The 17,725-nt window shown below is 32.9% G+C and overlaps 2 protein-coding genes and 1 non-coding gene across 4 annotated transcripts; 2 read left to right on the top strand and 1 right to left on the bottom strand.

Annotated features, from left to right (window-relative positions):
* Positions 1 to 102: 102 nt before the first annotated feature.
* Positions 103 to 9,643, top strand: LOC18588757 (uncharacterized). Of its 2 annotated transcripts, XM_007013379.3 has the most exons (9): positions 103 to 260; positions 461 to 588; positions 824 to 896; positions 1,469 to 1,551; positions 1,788 to 1,826; positions 8,475 to 8,545; positions 8,616 to 8,730; positions 9,050 to 9,178; positions 9,260 to 9,643. In XM_007013379.3, exons 1-8 carry the CDS (start codon positions 212 to 214, stop codon positions 9,116 to 9,118), a joined length of 627 nt encoding a protein of 208 aa, XP_007013441.3. In that variant the 5' UTR covers positions 103 to 211; the 3' UTR covers positions 9,119 to 9,178; positions 9,260 to 9,643. The 2 variants fall into 2 exon arrangements, with proteins under 2 accessions (XP_007013441.3, XP_007013442.3); XM_007013380.3 differs by lacking the exon at positions 1,788 to 1,826.
* Positions 9,644 to 9,709: 66 nt separating this feature from the next.
* On the bottom strand, positions 9,710 to 12,377 carry LOC18588756 (FkbM family methyltransferase). The gene is made up of 2 exons (XM_007013378.3): positions 11,586 to 12,377; positions 9,710 to 10,460 (listed from the first exon to the last, which is right to left on the bottom strand). The coding sequence occupies exons 1-2, from the start codon at positions 12,192 to 12,194 to the stop codon at positions 10,101 to 10,103; spliced, it is 969 nt and encodes a 322-aa protein (XP_007013440.3). The 5' UTR covers positions 12,195 to 12,377; the 3' UTR covers positions 9,710 to 10,100.
* Positions 12,378 to 13,258: 881 nt separating this feature from the next.
* LOC148760659 (small nucleolar RNA snoR8a) lies at positions 13,259 to 13,351 on the top strand. Its single transcript, XR_016028728.1, has one exon. It is a non-coding gene; the product is annotated as a small nucleolar RNA snoR8a (small nucleolar RNA).
* Positions 13,352 to 17,725: the final 4,374 nt, after the last annotated feature.

Here is a 17,725-nt window from a genome sequence, read left to right as displayed (position 1 = left end):
TACCACTAGATAAGGCAAAACGGAAGCGAAGTCATTTAGTTAATTCAATTACTTTAATGCCCTTGGCATACCCGCTGCGGTATGGAAGTCACTTGCTATCTGGAAGCGGGGCAATGAGGTCAATTTATTCTACAAACAAACCAGAACCTGGCCCTTTTTTATTTTTTTGTCAAAAACAAAAGATTGCGTTGGCAAAAACAGTGACCAGAAAATGGCTAGCGCTTTCCTGTTGACTGCTGCTCCATTTCTGCCTTCCCAAGGTAAGCACTCTCAGGCTCTTATTTAATATGCTTTATATTACTTTTCTTTTCGTATAAAATTCAGTGTTTTATACGTAAAGAAACTTTGAGAATTCTGTGAAAAGTATTTGTGGGTAGTGAAATATGCAGTATAACTTTTTATGTTTTCATTGAGGAGAAGTAAGATTTAAAAGAACTAATTACATGCTTATTTCAAACAGAGAATGAAGTGAGTGGTCTTTTGGGACAGTTGAGGAGCTCATTCCATGGCAAAGTACGATATAAACAAAGTTTTCTAAGAAGAGAATTCAACAGTCCTCGTGGAGGCAGAATTGTTGTTGCGTCAGTGGTTTGTGTCGTTTCTCCTGAATAAACTTTGACATTTGTTGCTCATTTTTTTAATCTGTTTCCTCCTTTGAATTCTTAGAAGTAAATGGTAGATGAAGGTAAAAGACTTTGAAAGTTTGAATTATACCCAGTTGGGTGTCAGGAAGTATGAATTTTAATTGTAATGATTTTGGGTTATGATTCCAGTTTCATTAGTTGTCACTCAGGGTTTGAGATTCTCATTTGATGCTTGGCAGCTTGGAAGGAAGGTCCAGAAGAAAGAAACTGTGATTCCTGACCCAGATTATCGCATACCAATTGTCCTACTTGGTGGGTACTCTGTATTTTCTATTCTTTAATACATCCCTTATTTTTTTGGTATCTTGGCCCATTTGAGTGATGAAGAACTTGCCGTTTGGTGGTCCTGAATGGTGTATTCAAATGAACTTATTAGCTTGCTTAAGCAAATTTGCCTATTTTGTCTAAAGGATGAATTTATTGTCAAAACTAGGACCATAATAGTTCTTCGATAATCGGTAGTTTATGTCTACCTGTTAGTGTTGATGGTCTGAGGCTAGGCCCTTTCCAAATATCTAGATCCAAGCTGCATTCCGGTGTGAACAAGGTTGGGTTTTGAGCTGCATCAGCTTAGATATGGTTTTGCACCGGTCTGTGAGCAATCTCTTATTGCTACCTATATCTGTGTTTGGTTCTTTAGAACATGCATATTTAGTGTATTAATCTTGTGATGACTAGCCTTATAATAATCTTTTGATTGATTTTGATCTTTATAAAACTGAATGGGCACCATTGTCTTACTGTTATCAGTCAATTCTCTTCCTTTCTTTTTAAACAAGATTGCATTTCATAATATATGTTTTGTAAATTGTAAATTGAAACAGGTCTAGCTGGTGGATTGGCTTATTCAAATAACCTATTACCAGCTGCACCTGTTGGTCTACTTGGATTGCTCCTATTGTTCCAGGTACCAATAAGTAGAAATAGAGAAGAATCCAAATTGTCACCATCTAAAGAGCTTTGTTCCCTTTATTAAATGTGAAACAGTTCATAAGATACCATTATGATGAGATCTTCGATACGAATCCCCTCCTCCTTTGTCAAGACTGACCTTATTTTTAGTTTCTATTTCCTATCATGTGGTTTGTTTTTTATATTTCACTTTTTCAACTGAAATCAGCTGACAGTTTGTTCTTCTTCCAGACAACCAGAGTGAGATTTGTGTTTGATGGGGATGCATTGGTTAGTCAATTTTTCTCGTGACTATGCTATTTCTTAAGTGAGGTGCTTGCAAACATAATATAGTGACATCTTATGAAATTCATGTTGCTAAGATGATACCTAGTTCCATTCCTTAGATATGTGTAGAGGGTTTTTTTAATTAGGGAGAGAGGACGTGTTGCAATGAGTGAATCGGGATGCACTAGGGGTGGTAGAGAGGAAAACTGGAGCAGTCATTGAACCGTAAGTACTTTAGGTGGCAGATGGTGAGGGACGAGAAAGGGTGGAAGAGTGAATCGGGATGCGCCAAAGGCGGCAGAGAGAAAGATTGGAGCAGTCTTTGAAGCATAAGTGCTTTGGGTGGTAGGTGGTGAGGGATGAGAAAAGGTGGAAGAGGTGACGGATAATGGCAAATGGGAAAGGCTGAAGAGAAAGAATACTTGGAGGAATCTAGAGAGAGCTTTTAGAGTAATCTTTGCTGGGTGTCCAATGATCTCCTCCTCTCTTGACCTCCCAACCTCTTATTTATATTGAATAGGAGCACTTTCTTAAGAGTAGTTAGGAGAGCACGTTTAATCATGGGAGAACGTGCTTATCATGGAATAACAATTGAAATAGTGGCATAAGTTTTGAGTAAATGAAATAGTGGCATTTGATAGTGCGTCACGTGTATTTTTAAGGAGTAAGGAAAGAAAAAGGGGTAAAGTACATGTACTTCAAGGAAAGGTTAAGAGGAAGTCCTCTTAACTATCTCCATATCTGAGCCACCAGGTCAAACTCTCTAGAACATTCTAAATGTACAGATAACTCATGAACTCTGCCACTTGTTATGAGTTACTTTCACTTTCCCATACAAATAATTGTTCTATGCTTGTTTCTGCGTGTTTCTGTGCTTGTAACGTTCTTTGGGCACTTCTGCGTTTGGAACACCCTGAGCGCGTAACTTTTTTTGGGCACTTCTGCGCTTGGAACGCCCTTAGGCGCCTCTGCTCTTGGAATGCCCCTGGGCGCTGCTACGCTTGGAACACCCTAGGTGCTTCTAGCTTGGAATACGTCGAGCACTTTCATGCTTTGAATACCCCAAGTGGGAATGCCCCTGGGCTCTTCTACGCTTGGAACATCCTTGATGTAATTTTCCTGTAAACAGTATTTTAAAAATAATAGTTAACCAGAATTAGGCATCTACATTTTGCCTCTTACATAAAATTCTTATAAGAAATTTTATGCATAAGGAGATGCACACACTAATAAGAAAGACAATGCTTATATATATATATATATATATTCTCTTTTTTTTTAGCTGGTAATTATTGAGCATAGTATCGTTATTATTATTTTTCTTATTTGTTATATATATATATATATATATATATATATATATATGTTTTTTACAATCAAAGAAAGACTTTAAGGGAAAGGAGAGTGTTACTTTCAAACCATCATAGCAAATCCCAAAGTTGGTGAAGTTTGAATATTTTTGGCTATTTCAGTCATGTTCATACGCTAGTTTCTTATAGAAAGATGTGCTGCTCCTAGCATTATCAATTTCATGCCCCACAATTTCATGAAGCAAATTGTGCATGTACTGGATAAATGCAAGTGTTTTTTTTATTACTTTTACACTTGATAAAGAACATAGGAACTTTATTTCATATGATAGATTATTGTCTCGATTTCTAATATATATTAATAGCTTGTAGATTAACACAATTGTTTGCCAAGCACATTGGATATATATATATATGTATATATTTTTTTTACAATTTCTGTATCATGTCTATCTGCCTCCATTAAATTTGTTCAAACTTTCTTTTCGTTTTTCAATTGTATTTGAAGCTCGCTAATTAAATCTTTCTTATACTTAATTATGAAATAAGTAGAGACATATGAGGAAAAGCAATTAGAGGAAGAAAAGGATTTGATAAAAAAATTTAAAGAGTTAGATTCCTACTAGGAAAATAATTTTTGAAATCTATAAATACGAGAGAATAACTCTGTAGAAATTCACAATAAATTCTCGAAGGCTCTCTTTAATTCTCAAAGGTTCTTTTTTAAAATTTTAAACAAGTAAGTTTTCTTTACATCAATATTGTGTTTATTTCTCTTTTTTTTTTTATGTATATGTTTAGGCATGCTTTTGCATTTATAATAACTCTGGACGCTTTCCTACTTGGAACACCTAAACCACTTAGAATAGTTTACCCATTGCAGGAAAATTTTATTATTAAAAATTTCATGCATAGTGAAAATATTTAAATGAGTGACAAACCTTGAGATTAAGGATTTTATAAATTTCTCTAGGGAGATTGATTGTGTAGAAACTCACAATGAACTTATAAGGCTTTTCCTTAAAAATTTTTTTGGGTATATATTTATATATATTTATGGATTATAGACTATAAAGATACTTATATATAAAGAAAAATTGCACAAAAAATGAACACCTTCAATGTTAAGAAAGACTTGAAAGTTAGAATGAATACTAACTTGTTATTTTATTTTATTTTATCGTAGAAGGATTATTTATTTATTATTGCTTGTTCTCTTTAAGGTTTTTTTTTTGTTTAGTAATTGATATACATATATCTTTATTTGTTTTGTTTAGCATAAAGGAGTAATCAAACAAATATGATGCACAAATAAGAACAAATAAATAAACACGAGATATTAATGCATTAGTAGGAATAGTAATATGTGAGTACTTATCTGGTTGTCTTTGTGTCATTTGTGCTTGTAGGAATTTTGTTGCCTCTTTTTATGGTCAGAACTCGTTTTACCCCAAAAGTTCGCTATGGTGAGCTTGGTAGGGCTGCTCTTGGAAAAAAAAAGAAGAATATTGTTGCAAATTCTCTTTTTAAGAGAATGTGAGTAGGGAGACCTGGTGAAATACCTCTTGTATCAGAAAATTGAGATGATAGTATCATCAGGGAAAGAGGAGAAGATTGCTTTTGAGAAGCAGTATGTCTAAAACAAGTAGATAGGCATCCATGTGCATCTGCCGGCTATCATTGGAATCGTTTTTGTAACGAAGCTGCTTTAAATAGAAGGTGTTCCATCCCAAGAACATAAATACTGAAGTTTAGATTTGAACGTGGTGAATTCCTTCTTTCAATCATTAAATTTGGATCTAATTCATTATAGGTCCAAGGTTGAGATGAATGGGTAGAGAAAGTTTTGAAGAATTCCACTTATGTGATTGTTCTCAACAATGCTAGAGTCATTGACGCTGTAAGAGTCACCACAAACTCCGCATTCGCAGGGAATCCAGAATTGAAGTATGGCATGCTATTCTTGCACGGTGGAGTACTTTTTCATATACCATGGTTACTGCTTGGGGAGAGTTTACTTTCATTCTTGAAGATGTACGCATTCTTTTGGAACTTCCTTGTGTTGGTAGAGACGACCTTCATTCCATTATACTTTCTAAAACCAAGTTAAGGCTTTTAAAGTGGCACGTTTCTCCAAATGGGTATGACTCTTTTATAAGAAGTTCAACATTAAAGATGAAAGTAGTCTTCCTAAATATCCAGATCACATTCATGAGTTAATAGCTTTGTTGATTATGTGGTTGGCTCGGTATGTCTTTCTAGGTTGTCCAGATGATTGAGACATATCGAGCCAACCACATAATCAACAAAACTATGAACTCATGAATGTGATCTGGATACTTAGGAGAACTACTTTTCACCTTTAATGTTAAACTTCTTATAAAAGAGTCCTACTCATTTGGAGAAGTGTGCCACTTTGAAACCCTTAACTTGGCTTTTAAACAAGTCGATAAAGAACTCCTTAACTTTTTCTTCCTCTTTAAAAAGTATAATGGAACAAAGGTCGTCTCTACCAACACAAGGAAGTTCCAAAAGAATACGCATATCTTTAAAAGTGAAAGTAAACTCTCCCCAAGCAGTAACCATGGTATGTGAAAAGATACTCCACTGTGTAAAAATAGCGCGACATACTTCAATTTTGGATTCCCTGCGAATGTGGAGTTTTGTGATGACTCTTACAACGTCAAAGACTCCAGCATTGTTGAGAGCAGTCACATAAGTGAAATTCTTCAAGACTTTCTCTATCCATTCATCTCAACCTTATACCCATAATGAATTAGATCCAAATTTAGTGACTGAAAGAGGGAATTCACCACGTTCAAATCTGAACTTCAGTACTAACGTTCCTGAGATGGAACACCTTCTATCTGGAGCGGCTTCGTTACAAATACGATCCCAATGATAGCCAGCAGATGCACATGAATGCCTATCTACCTGTTTGCACGCACTGCTTCCCAAAAGCAATCTTGTTCTCCTTCCCTGATGATACTATCATCTCAATTTTTTTGCATAAGAGGTACTTCACCAGTTCCCCCTACTCGCATTTTCTTAGAAAGAAGGATTGCAACAGTATTCTTCCTTTTCTTCCCCAGAACAGCCTTACCAGGCTTTCTATAGTGAACTTTTGGGGTAAAACGAGTTCTGGCCATAAGAAGAGGCAACAAAATTTCTACAAATACAAACGATACAAAAACAACCAGATAAGTACTCATGCATTACCATTCCTACTTATGCATTAATATTTCGTGTTTATTTATTTGTTATTATTTGTGCATCATTTTTTTTATTATTCCTTTATGCCAAACAAAACGAATAAATATATATGTATATATTAAACAAAAAAAAACATATAAATAAAAAGAAGAAGAAGAGAGAAACAAGTACAATATTGATGTAAAGAAAACTTACTTGTTCAAAATTTTAAGGAAGAATCTTTGAGAATTAAAGAGAGCCTTTGAGAATTGATTGTGAATTTCTACAGAACTATTCTCTTGTATTTATAGATTTCAGAAATTATTTTCCAAGTAGGAATCTAACTCTTTAAATTTTCTTATCAAATCCTTTTCTATCTTTAATTGCTTTTCCTTATATATACCAATTTATTTCATAATTAATTATAAGAAAGATTTAATTAGCTGTTTTCAAATACATTTGAAAAACAAAAAGAAAGTTTGAAGAAAATTGGTGGAGGTATATAGATATAACACATAAATTGTAATATATATATATATATATATTCAGTGTGCTTGGTAAATAATTGTGTTAATCTATAAGCTATTAACATATATTAGAAATTGAGACAACAATCCACCGTAGGAAGCAAAGTTCCTATGTTCCTTATCAAGTGTAAAAGCAAAAAAAAAAAAAAAAAACTTGCATTTATCCAATACGTGTACAATTTGCTTCATGAAATTGTGGGGCATAGAATTGATAACGCTAAGAGCAGCATATCTTTTTATAAGGAACTAGTGTATGAACATGGCTGGAATAGCCAAAGAAATTCAAGCTTCACCAACTTTGGGATATGTTAGGATGGTTTGAGAGTAATACTCTTTTGCTCTTTTAAAGTTTTTGTTTGACTGTTAAAAATATATATAATAAATAAAAATAATAATAATAACGACACTGCTCAATAATTACCAACTCAATATATAAGCATTGTCTTTCTTATTAGTATCAACATCTTCTTATGCATAAAACTTTTTATAAGAAGTTTTATGTAGGGGGTAAAATGTAGATGCTCAATTCTAGTTATACAGAAAAATTACATCAGGGACGTTCTAAGGGCATAAACGTCCAGGGGTGTTCCAAGCGTGGAAGCGTCCAGGGGCATTCCAGGCACAAAAACATCCAGGAACAAGCATAGAACAGCTATTTGTGCGAGGAAGTGAAAGTAACTCAGAACAAGTGGCAGAGTTCATAGGTTACCTTTACAATTGGGATGTTTTAGAGAGTTTGGCTTGGTGGTTCAGATATGAAAATAATTAAGAGGACTTCTTTTTAACCTTTCCTTGAAGTACATGTGCTTTACTCCTTTTTCTTTCCTTACTCCTTAAAAATACATGTGACGTACTATCAAATACCACTATTTCATTTACTCAAAACTTATGCCCAATACTCAACTACATTGTTATTCTTTTAATATCTCATAAAACGTTATTAAACTGCTCTTCCATGATAAGCATGTTCTCCCATGATTAAATGTGTTTTCCTAATTACTCCTAAGAAAGTGCTCTTATTAAGTGTAAATAGCAGGTTGGAAGGTAAGGAGAGGGGGAGATCATTGGACACCCAGCTAAGATTACTCTAAAAGTTCTCTCTAGATTCCTCCAAGCATTCTTTCTCTTCAGCCTTTCTCATTTGCCGTTATCCGTCACCTTTTCCACCTTTTCTCATCCCTCACCACCTGCCACCCAAAACACTTACGCTTCATGGACTGCTCCAGTCTTCCTCTCTGCTGCCTCTAGCGCATCCCAATTCACTCTTCCACCTTTTCTTATCCCTCACCACCTATCATCCAAAGCACTTACGCTTCAAGGACTGCTTCAGTCTTCCTCTCTACTGTCTCTAGCGCATTTCGATTCACTCATTGCAACACGTCCTCTCTCCTTAACCAAAAGAACCCTCTACAATATGCTTTCTAATTTCTTTCTTGGCTAACAATTATTGGTGCCAAAACATCATTTTGAGTTAGTTTCCGCAAGGGGTCCTCATAAAATTTAATTCTGAACTTCAAGAGCATTGGAGAATAATAATTTTGGAGTATTTTATATTTTTTCAATTATTACAGATACGGCACTTGAATTCTTCACTGATACATATGTGACATTTGTGGTTTTAGGAGGTGAAAGTAGGAGACCAGCTTGATGATTCAGGTGAAAATGTCTTTGTGGGTGGAAAAAACCGTTGGAAGTAAGTGTTCTTTTGAACTTCTATCCAAATTTCAAAAGAGTAAGCAGCTGACCTAGGTACTTAACAACAGATACTCAACATTTGTGAATTGGGAACTTTGGTGGCCAAGTTTCCCCGTTCTGGTGTATTTTAAGGAAACACAAACAAAGCCTGAAGGACAAGTTCACTTCTTCCCAGTAATTTTTGTAAGTTTACGTTAGGAGCAAAAACAGACTGTTTTGTGTTTTCTACTTTTGTAATTGCTTCTCTGGCTCCTTTTCTGGTTATTAATCAGATAATCTCTTGGAATGCTTCTGGCATCTTACCTGGCTTAACCAGGTTTACTGGATTAGCGTATTTGGTTTTGACAAATATTGGAGGTTCTAGGAAAACCCCTCACATAATTGAATATTATAGCTATCTATCCTACTTGGCCCTTGGTTCATATTTAAACTTCAGGAATGAAATACCTCAGTGCCAATTGAATCCCTGATTTATGATTTCTTTTTTTTTTTTTACAAATAGAATGGAAAGCAACTCTACGATGTTATGGTAGAAAGAGCTGGTCCTTCAAAAACTAGTGGTCCAAAATAATCCTGAAGACTTGGACTTTCACGATGACATATTCTCAATATCAAACTTTAAAAGCATAAGGTATGAAATAGCTCCAACTCGTACACGAAATTTATAAATGATCTTTGAACTTTTGTCATGTCTTAAACTCCTGCTGTACAGGTGAAGACTTGTTGCCTATCATTTTATTTGAAGCTTCATGAAGTACATATTTTACTCTAGACTGCAACCTATCGTCATCAGACCAATCATCTCTGGTTCAAAATTTGTACTGTCCTGCAATGGCAGACATTCAACTATGCAAGATGTAAGACTCAACTGTCCTGCAATTGCAGACATTCAACCATGCAAGATGTAAGACTCAAGGGTTAACACTTTATATGTTGTAGCTTTAGGTTTTTTCAGTGGTCTATATTTGGCCAATTGTAATACATTATTCTGATCAGTCTGAAACAGTTTTGCCGGGAGGCCGAGAGCCAACTTGGTTTGAATCTAAAAACTTCAGGAAAGTCAGAAACAAGTAAAACAGTCCTTTGCTAGCTCAAATATTGTAACTTTTGCCTTAATTTGTTCTCTACAAATTTAATAAAAAAATAGATTTGTAAAGGGAAATTGGGAAAAGAAGAATTATACATTTAAAAGCCAGTGAGTACACATCTGACAATAACCAGAAAGCAAAAATCTATCAGCATGAGATGAGAGCTCAACAACAGTTTCATCCATCTGACAAAACCAGAAAGTAAATATCTACCAGCACGAGATGAGAGCTCAGTGACAGTTTCATCCAACCCGTCACCACTTACTGCGTTGAGCATTAAAAAGCTTCCATTAACCTTAACCATCAAATTACCAACTCAAAGGATTGTGGTATCTTCTCTATCAAAAAAATTAAGAAATTTGTATTGGGATAACTGCGTGCACTGCCTGAGGGCTGAGAGAAATTGTATGTAAACAACAGAGTTGCAGTTAGGTTCTCATCTGTGGCACATTCATGGTACTTGCACTAATTCTTGGTGCAGTGGGCATCTGTACCATGCTGGGTGCAATGAGTATAACCCAGACTACTTAGAAAGTCCCGTATCTCTTTGGCAGTACTGTTACTTGCTTGCAACAGTCGTTCATCTTCCTCGTAGATTAGATATGGGGCTTCACCTTTCTTCCTGGATAATAACTTTTTGGCTCCCTTCAATACATGATATTCCCATCCCTGAACGTCTATTTTAAGCAGAAGCACTGGCTCCAACTCTGGGATAACTTCATCAAGAGGGATAGACCTCACTTGAACAGCTATTTCTTCATTGGATTTGAATGCCAACTTTGCACCAATGACAGAAACAGCACTGTTGTCCAGCCGGCCAACCAACTGGTGAAAACATAGAAGGATTTTACATGAGAAGCACAAAATGGAATAATATTGTAATGGATGGAAAGGAATCTATAAGAATGGATAAACAAAACTGCGGGCTTCTCTTAATGAGAACTATTGTACATCAACTAATAACATAAGCTAGTAAGACCTCAATAGGAAAAACGCACAAGATAGAAATGTGAATGCCAAAAATAGAAGACCACAGATAGTATATACAGCAAAATCATAATAGTTACATAATTCTCTGCAACCCAAACTCCCCACAACCTATCATGTGATTCACAAAAGTTACCAGCTCTCTCCTTCTTCCAAGTAGCATAAACCAAGATCTCTTGTCATGTGGACTTGCAAAATTAGTATCACATTCTCAAACTGGTTCAAGCAGAGAGCAGAGTAACATCTACATAAATGAAAGTCAGGGCCCTCTACTCCAAGAAAAATCCAGCTTCGAGCTTCCCAAAACTCCATTCTAAATTAAATTCATGAACATTGGTTATTGACAGCCAACACAAGAGAGTTCAACAGGTCCTAACAGGCCTTCTGATCATGTATATAGTTACTGGTGCTCCTATTGGATCTAGTTGACATTAAATTTGCCATTAATTAAACACATACAAGTTTTATCGGTCAGACTGGATTCCTTGATGCAACTGATACACCTAAGACAAAGGAGGGGAGGGCTATTTTATAACTGAATCTGATGACTGCATTATTAAATAACCAAAATGGACCTGTTCTCCATCCCAAATATCACAAGGAACAAAATAGAGCTGCCTCCATACTCACAGAGCCTTCAGAACCCAAAAACAGCAGTAAATAAAAATGTTTCCACAGTTATCAACCTTTCAAAAAGTCACTCAACCGCTGATGCATGAACGTACAAGACAAAGGGTGCAAAATCCACAGTTCCATCAAAATTTTTAACATCTCATAAACCGCATACATGCTAAGCCTATATGCTTCTATTTTAAGCTAAATCTGGCCTTAGTTATCAAACATAAATTTAGCAAATACAACTAACACTAAAAATTAACTCCCTAACTTCACAAAATGTTAAGACTACTAAGATTATAACAAATCAAAATCAGCCAAAATAACCATAAATTAAAAGAGCCATACCTTATGGAATGTAATATTTCCATTCCGATCAGATGCAGCGGCTTCAAAAACAGTGATCAACTCCTCAATCCTATTAAACCAAACCCCATCACAAATCCTTTGCAAATTCTCCAAAACCGGCTCAAAAGCCAACACCTTGAACCCCATAACCGCCGCCGCGAAACTCGCCATCCCGACATTGGCACCGACATCCACGACAAACCCATCTCTGTTTTTGCCTTCTAGGACATCCTGAATGGTAGCCGAGATGTCAGGTCGACGAAAGGGCTTACCTTTAAGAAGTCTCACAATGTTCTTGTGAGGCTTGTCTGGGAGGGAACCTAAGTCAGCTAGGGAGTAAATGAAAGGGTATTTGAGATGTTCTACTTTGTTTGCAACAATGGGGTGGGATTGTGGGGAGTTGTGGCAGTTATAAGGAGGAAGTGGGAAATTTTGGACTGTTCTTTGGGTCTTATAAGAGGGAGTTGTGGGAATAAAGGTGGGGTTTTTAGGGGAAAGAAAAGAGACGGAGAGGTATAGGAGGAGGGAGAGGAGGAGGAGGTAAAGGAGGGATTTGGGTGAGAGGAGCTTTTGGGTTTTGCTGTTATCTCTTTTCCATGCATTTGCCATGGAAATGAGAGGCTTTTTTTTTTCCTTTTGAAATGGATTTTTGGGAAGAACAGAGGTTTTCCGGGAAAGATGTGGAGCTCGATAGACTGGATCTCTCGGTAAGCGTTTGGAGTTTTTTGTGTGGAATGAGTTGGTGTCTTGGAGTGCTCTGGGACAGTGTATTTTGGTTGTTGCCAATTATGGGCGGGTTGGATCGCGTCGTTTTATGCTATGATTTATGTCGTGTTGAGTTCCATGGATTCGATTATTAAATTATTGGTTAAAAGAATCCTCTCGTGTTTATACTCTTCAATTTTATTTAATTTAATCTCTATACTCAAAATTAAAGTAATTTAGTATCTTAATTTTAAAAATTATGTCAATTTAATCCCTCTTTCTAACAACATTTAATTTTACCGTTATAACGTTAGCACTGACGTGTTATATTTTAATGACGTGACATGTCAAATGACACAAGAGTGATGACATGGTAATGCCATGTGACAGTTTGAGGTGGCATTGACATGCCAACATGGCAGTATCACATGACAGATAAAAAATTTAAAAAAAAAAAAAGTTTTGTCACGTCATAGGAATTAAATTGAACAAAAATTTATAATATAAGGACTAAATTGAATAAAATTGATATATTAAGAAACTAAATTAAAAAAATATTTAAAAAATACAAATCTTTAAGTAGATTATTAGTATACTTATTAATAAGCTAAATATTTAAGTGTAAAAGATTTATAATGTTAAAATATATATATATTTTTCTTACTTAATTATTTTATTTTAAAATATGTAAATTAATTTATATTTTTTACAAAAATTAAGTTTGAATACTCTTTCTATTAAAAAAATTTTGAAAAAAATTTCGTACTTGAAGTCAAATTTATATGAATAACTTATATTATATTAACATAAAATAATATAAAATGACTAAATAAAATTTTTTTCTTCTATTTATAATAGTATAAAAATTTAAAATTTATTTAACTTAGTTTTTAACTTGAACTAAAGTTAAATTAGCAAAATATGTTGATTTAGTTTTTTCTTTTTAAAAAATAAAGAATGGAGATATGGAGTTAGCGATGATTATAAAAATAATTTTTCGTTTTGACTTACTTAATTTAGATATGACAAACCTCTTATCACAACTATAGAATCTGAGTTCCACCCTTTTAATTTTTTATTTATTTTTTATGTTTTTATTTTGTTTAATATTTCAATTTATATTTTTTAAGTTAAAGTTTTTAGATTAAAGACTGCATTTATGGTTGATAAAGTTAAATATAAATGTAAATATTTGTACCATTTTATTTTATTAAAAATTTTTTTGTAGATCCAAATTAATAATTTAAATTTAACAGAATTTGATTGTGGTATTTGAATTTAAATAAAATCGTTTTATAAGAAATTTTGAGTAAATTTAAATAAAAGGTAAATTAAGTAAGAGTTGAATAATTGTAAAAGAATGTGTATTTGTAAATTGTGAAAGTTATAACTAAATCAACATATTTTGCTAATTTGAGTAAATTTAAATAAAAAGTTAATTGGGTAAGACTTGAATAATTAATTTCAAAAGAATGTGTATTTTTAAATTGTAAAAGTTGTAAATAAATCAACATATTTAGTCTTTTTATATTATTTTATTTTAACGTAATGTAAGTTATTCATCTAAATTTGACTTTAGATATGAAATTTTTTCTAAAATTTTTTTATAGAAGGAGAATTTAAACTTAATTTTTTAAAAAAAGAGCAATTAATTTACATATTCTATAATCAAACAATCAAGTAAGAAAATATTTATATATATTTTTTAACAGTATAAATCTTTTACACTTAAATATTTGACTTATTGATAAGCATATTAATAATCTACTTAAAAATTTATACTTTTCAAATATTTTTTTTAATTTAGTCTCTCAACATCTCAATTTTGTTCAATTTAGTTCCTGTATTATATATTTTTGTTCAATTTAATCCCTATGACGTGGTAGAATTTTTTTTTAAAATTTTTTTTATTTGCCATGTGGTACTAACATGTCAACATGTCAGTGTCATGTCAACACTGCCACATCATCGTATAGTACCACATGGCATGCCACGCCATCAACTCGGTATCACGTGGCATGCCACTTCATCATCTCAACGTCACATCATCATTGAAGTTAGCACTGACGTCATTTTTAACGGTAAAATTGAATGCTGTTAGGAGGAAGGACTAAATTGACGCAATTCTCAAAATTAAAAGGCTAAATTGGTTCGATTTTGAGAATAGGGACTAAATTGAACAAATTTGAAGAGTACAGGGACTGGAAGGGTCTTTTGACCTAAATTATTTAAGGTTATATATTCACATTGTGATATATTATCAATTTTGATTTTTAATATCATAAAAATGATGCCTTAAAAAACCAATTGATATAAAAATACAAAAATATCTAACAAAAAAAAGACAAAAATAAGTTAAATAACAATTATTTACTAATTTTAAGAAACTTTTAAGGACATGATTAATTGATATTTAATTTTTATTTTTTTATATTAAAAATTATTAGTGATTTATCATGAATTACGATTATAGTTTACAAAGTCGTATATGAAAATCCACGATGATAAAATAAAATAATATGTAAGTATTTAATTAGGCTTTGGGTTACTTAATTTTCTAATTTATGGATTTTCTTTTTTAAAATATGTTTCAATTATCTTTCTATCATTTAGTAATAATGAAAAATAAAGAATAAATACAAGTAAAATATTTTATGTTTGATGTATAAATGTACACAATATATTTATTTTTTTAATCTTTTGTAATCATAACTAAGATATCAAAATAAATTAAATTATATAAAAATTAATATACAAGAGTGAAAAAAAGAAGAAAAGATTTTATATTGTCTATTACCTATTTAACTTACTAGTAAACTGATATGAATCTAATTGAGGAAATTGTGGGAAATGACATTCATAGAAAGGTGACTTCAAAAATGACCATCTCTATAATTTTAACTGTTTTTAGTTAGTTTTTTGTATGACTTGACAATAATACCCTTTAAACAATTTCAGACAAATTAAAATGGTTTCAGTTTTCTCTCTCCTGCCATCCAGATAAAAATTTTAAAATTAAATCTCGATTTCTTTCTCTACTCAAATATGTCTATTTCGTCGCCCAATTCGCAGATATGACACCAAGCTCTTTCTTATTTTATTTTATTTTTTTGGATGGTGGATCTTGGGGTTCTTAAGGACGATGAACAGCAATTTTGCTCTTTGTAGGCAACGATTTTGCTTAGGGAGAAAGAACAGCTAAAGCATGTTTGATGGGTTTTATGGTGGTTCACGTTTTTATTGTGTCTGGGATTACGATGATTGTTAAGCATGTTTGCTAGGGATTTTGATTTTTTTTATAAGATTTTGAGTTGAAATTGTTCAGAAAATATTTTGTAAAGAGGATATATTTTGTTTTTGTATAAGGGAAGTGAGCAAGACCTCCCGATAGGGATATATTTTCTCTTGCTTTGGAGGGTTATGGAGTTTTGTAACCTATCTTTTATGAAATACACAATTTCATGGCTTAGCAAAAAAAAATATGTATTTTAGGTTCTTGAGTTTATTAGTTTATTCATAAAACCCCAAAATTGAGTTTATTAGTTTTTAAGTATTGCATGACTTAATCACCGTGTGATTAATTTTTAGTCATTACGTGATTGGTTTTACGCATTACGTGACTAGTTTTTATACATTGCATGATTGATTTTTAAGCAATGCCTAAGTCACACAATGCCTTATGAACTAGTCACGCAATGCCTTACTAACAAGTCATGCAATGCCTATCAACTAGTCATGCAATGCCTTATCAGAAACTAGTCACGCAATGCCCAAAGTTAGTCACACAATACTTTATCAGAAACTAGTCAAGTAATGCCTTATAAAAAACTAGTTACGCAATGCCCAAAGTCAGTCACCCAATGCCTATTAACTAGTCACACAATACCTTATCAGAAACTAGTCACGCAATGTTTTATTAAAAATCAGTCACGTAATACCTAAAGTCAGTCACGCAATGCTTAAAAACTAGCCACATAATTCCCAAAAATTACCAAAACTACTGAATTCCATATAACAAGATCAACAATTTCAAACGATACACCATATTTCATTTAACAACATAATTAACAAATATGAATGCTCAAAATGTTCAAAAGTTTTTCTTCATATATCAAAAATCACTCTAAAATGTTTAAAAATACTCAAAACGTTCACAGGTTTTCTTCGTATACTAAAAACTACTTTAAAATGCTCAAAATGCTTAAACGTTTTTCTTTTTGATAAGGAATACTCCAGAGATGAATAGACTGATGAGGAAAGCTTAAAAAATATGAGTCAGTTTGAGGCGTAAACCTAAACATACTTGATCCGTTAATAGGTTTTGGGTTGAGGCGCGGAGCCTAACGAATGGGTCGGTTTCATTAATGACAATTTTGTCTAATTTTTTTTTTCTCTTGACTAAAAATAGATAAAATTATTGGGAGAACCATTCATAAAACGCCTTGTGCCTTAAGTCCATTTATAAAAAGCACTCAATCTAATGTTATATTTACTATTTTTAATTAAATTAACATTTATAAAGCTAAATATGAAAGAAATTTTTATAGTTTCTCTTAAGTTACTAACAGAGTAATAACTAGTTTAAAAACAAAAAATATAGTTATACTAATTTTAAGTTTAAATCATTTGAAATTAAGATGAATTTGTATTTAAATGATTTTATGTTTAAATCATTTCAAATTTAAATTGATATAAATTAGAGTCAATTCAAATATAATAATTTGAGTTCGAGTTAAACGAATTTGAGATATTTTTTTTTATTAAATTAAAATTTAAAATCATACGGATAGACTCATAAATACAAAATAAGGACAATGAAATCAAATTAAAGTAAAACGTAATGAGTATCGGCCGAACAAAGAAACTTGTTAATTGATGCGTCGGTATAGTGACTGGACCAATTCGCACTGACATCTGGTACATTGGAAGGCAAAGAGTAGGTGTTTATGCTCAAAAGATAAGGGAGGAAGAGAGGGAGACAGTTGAACGTTACTTGCCTCTCTGCATTATAATACACTAGACATTCTATTATCCCTTGATTTGATGCCGAAAAGCTCTATTTCTCTCATGATTTGTTGCTTATATTAAGGAGCAGACGAGTAATTCTTTGATTATGTTTAGCAGCAAATAGAGGGCGAGGTCCCCTGCCTTTAAGACTTCCTTAAAGCAACCTGGAATCAACTTGCTTAAATTCTGTTTCTCGTCTTCATGTGATTAAACTTCACTTTACAGTGTATTTAGATCATTCCAAGGTCATTTAATGCCATGGTCGGTTTTTGTTTTTCATCTTTAGTAACTTAAAATATAACGCCGAGAGCAGAGAACATCAGCTTTCTAATTAGCATAACCGTAATGAAGTATAGTTTACATTCATTTATTTATTCTGCATATATGTTTGGTGCTGCAATAAAATGCTCTGATGTTCTTCTCTCTGT

The sequence above is a fragment of the Theobroma cacao genome, chromosome 9, assembly GCF_053813885.1.
Source record: "Theobroma cacao isolate CCN51 chromosome 9, ASM5381388v1, whole genome shotgun sequence".
In the NCBI taxonomy this organism is placed as follows: domain Eukaryota; kingdom Viridiplantae; phylum Streptophyta; class Magnoliopsida; order Malvales; family Malvaceae; genus Theobroma; species Theobroma cacao.
The sequence above is the reverse complement of the archived record's forward strand: the minus strand, read 5'-3'. Positions and strand labels throughout refer to the sequence as shown.

Bases quoted from the DNA above. Each gene is read 5' to 3' on its own strand.
- LOC18588757 (XM_007013379.3), top strand. From the start codon at position 212: ATGGCTAGCGCTTTCCTGTTGACTGCTGCTCCATTTCTGCCTTCCCAA. The intron at 1,552-1,787 runs GTACCAATAAGT...TTCTTCTTCCAG, and splicing joins GATTGCTCCTATTGTTCCAG to ACAACCAGAGTGAGATTTGT. The intron at 8,546-8,615 runs GTAAGTGTTCTT...ACTTAACAACAG, and splicing joins GGTGGAAAAAACCGTTGGAA to ATACTCAACATTTGTGAATT.
- LOC18588756 (XM_007013378.3), bottom strand. From the start codon at position 12,194: ATGGCAAATGCATGGAAAAGAGATAACAGCAAAACCCAAAAGCTCCTC. The intron at 10,461-11,585 runs GTATGGCTCTTT...TGTTTTCACCAG, and splicing joins GAAATATTACATTCCATAAG to TTGGTTGGCCGGCTGGACAA.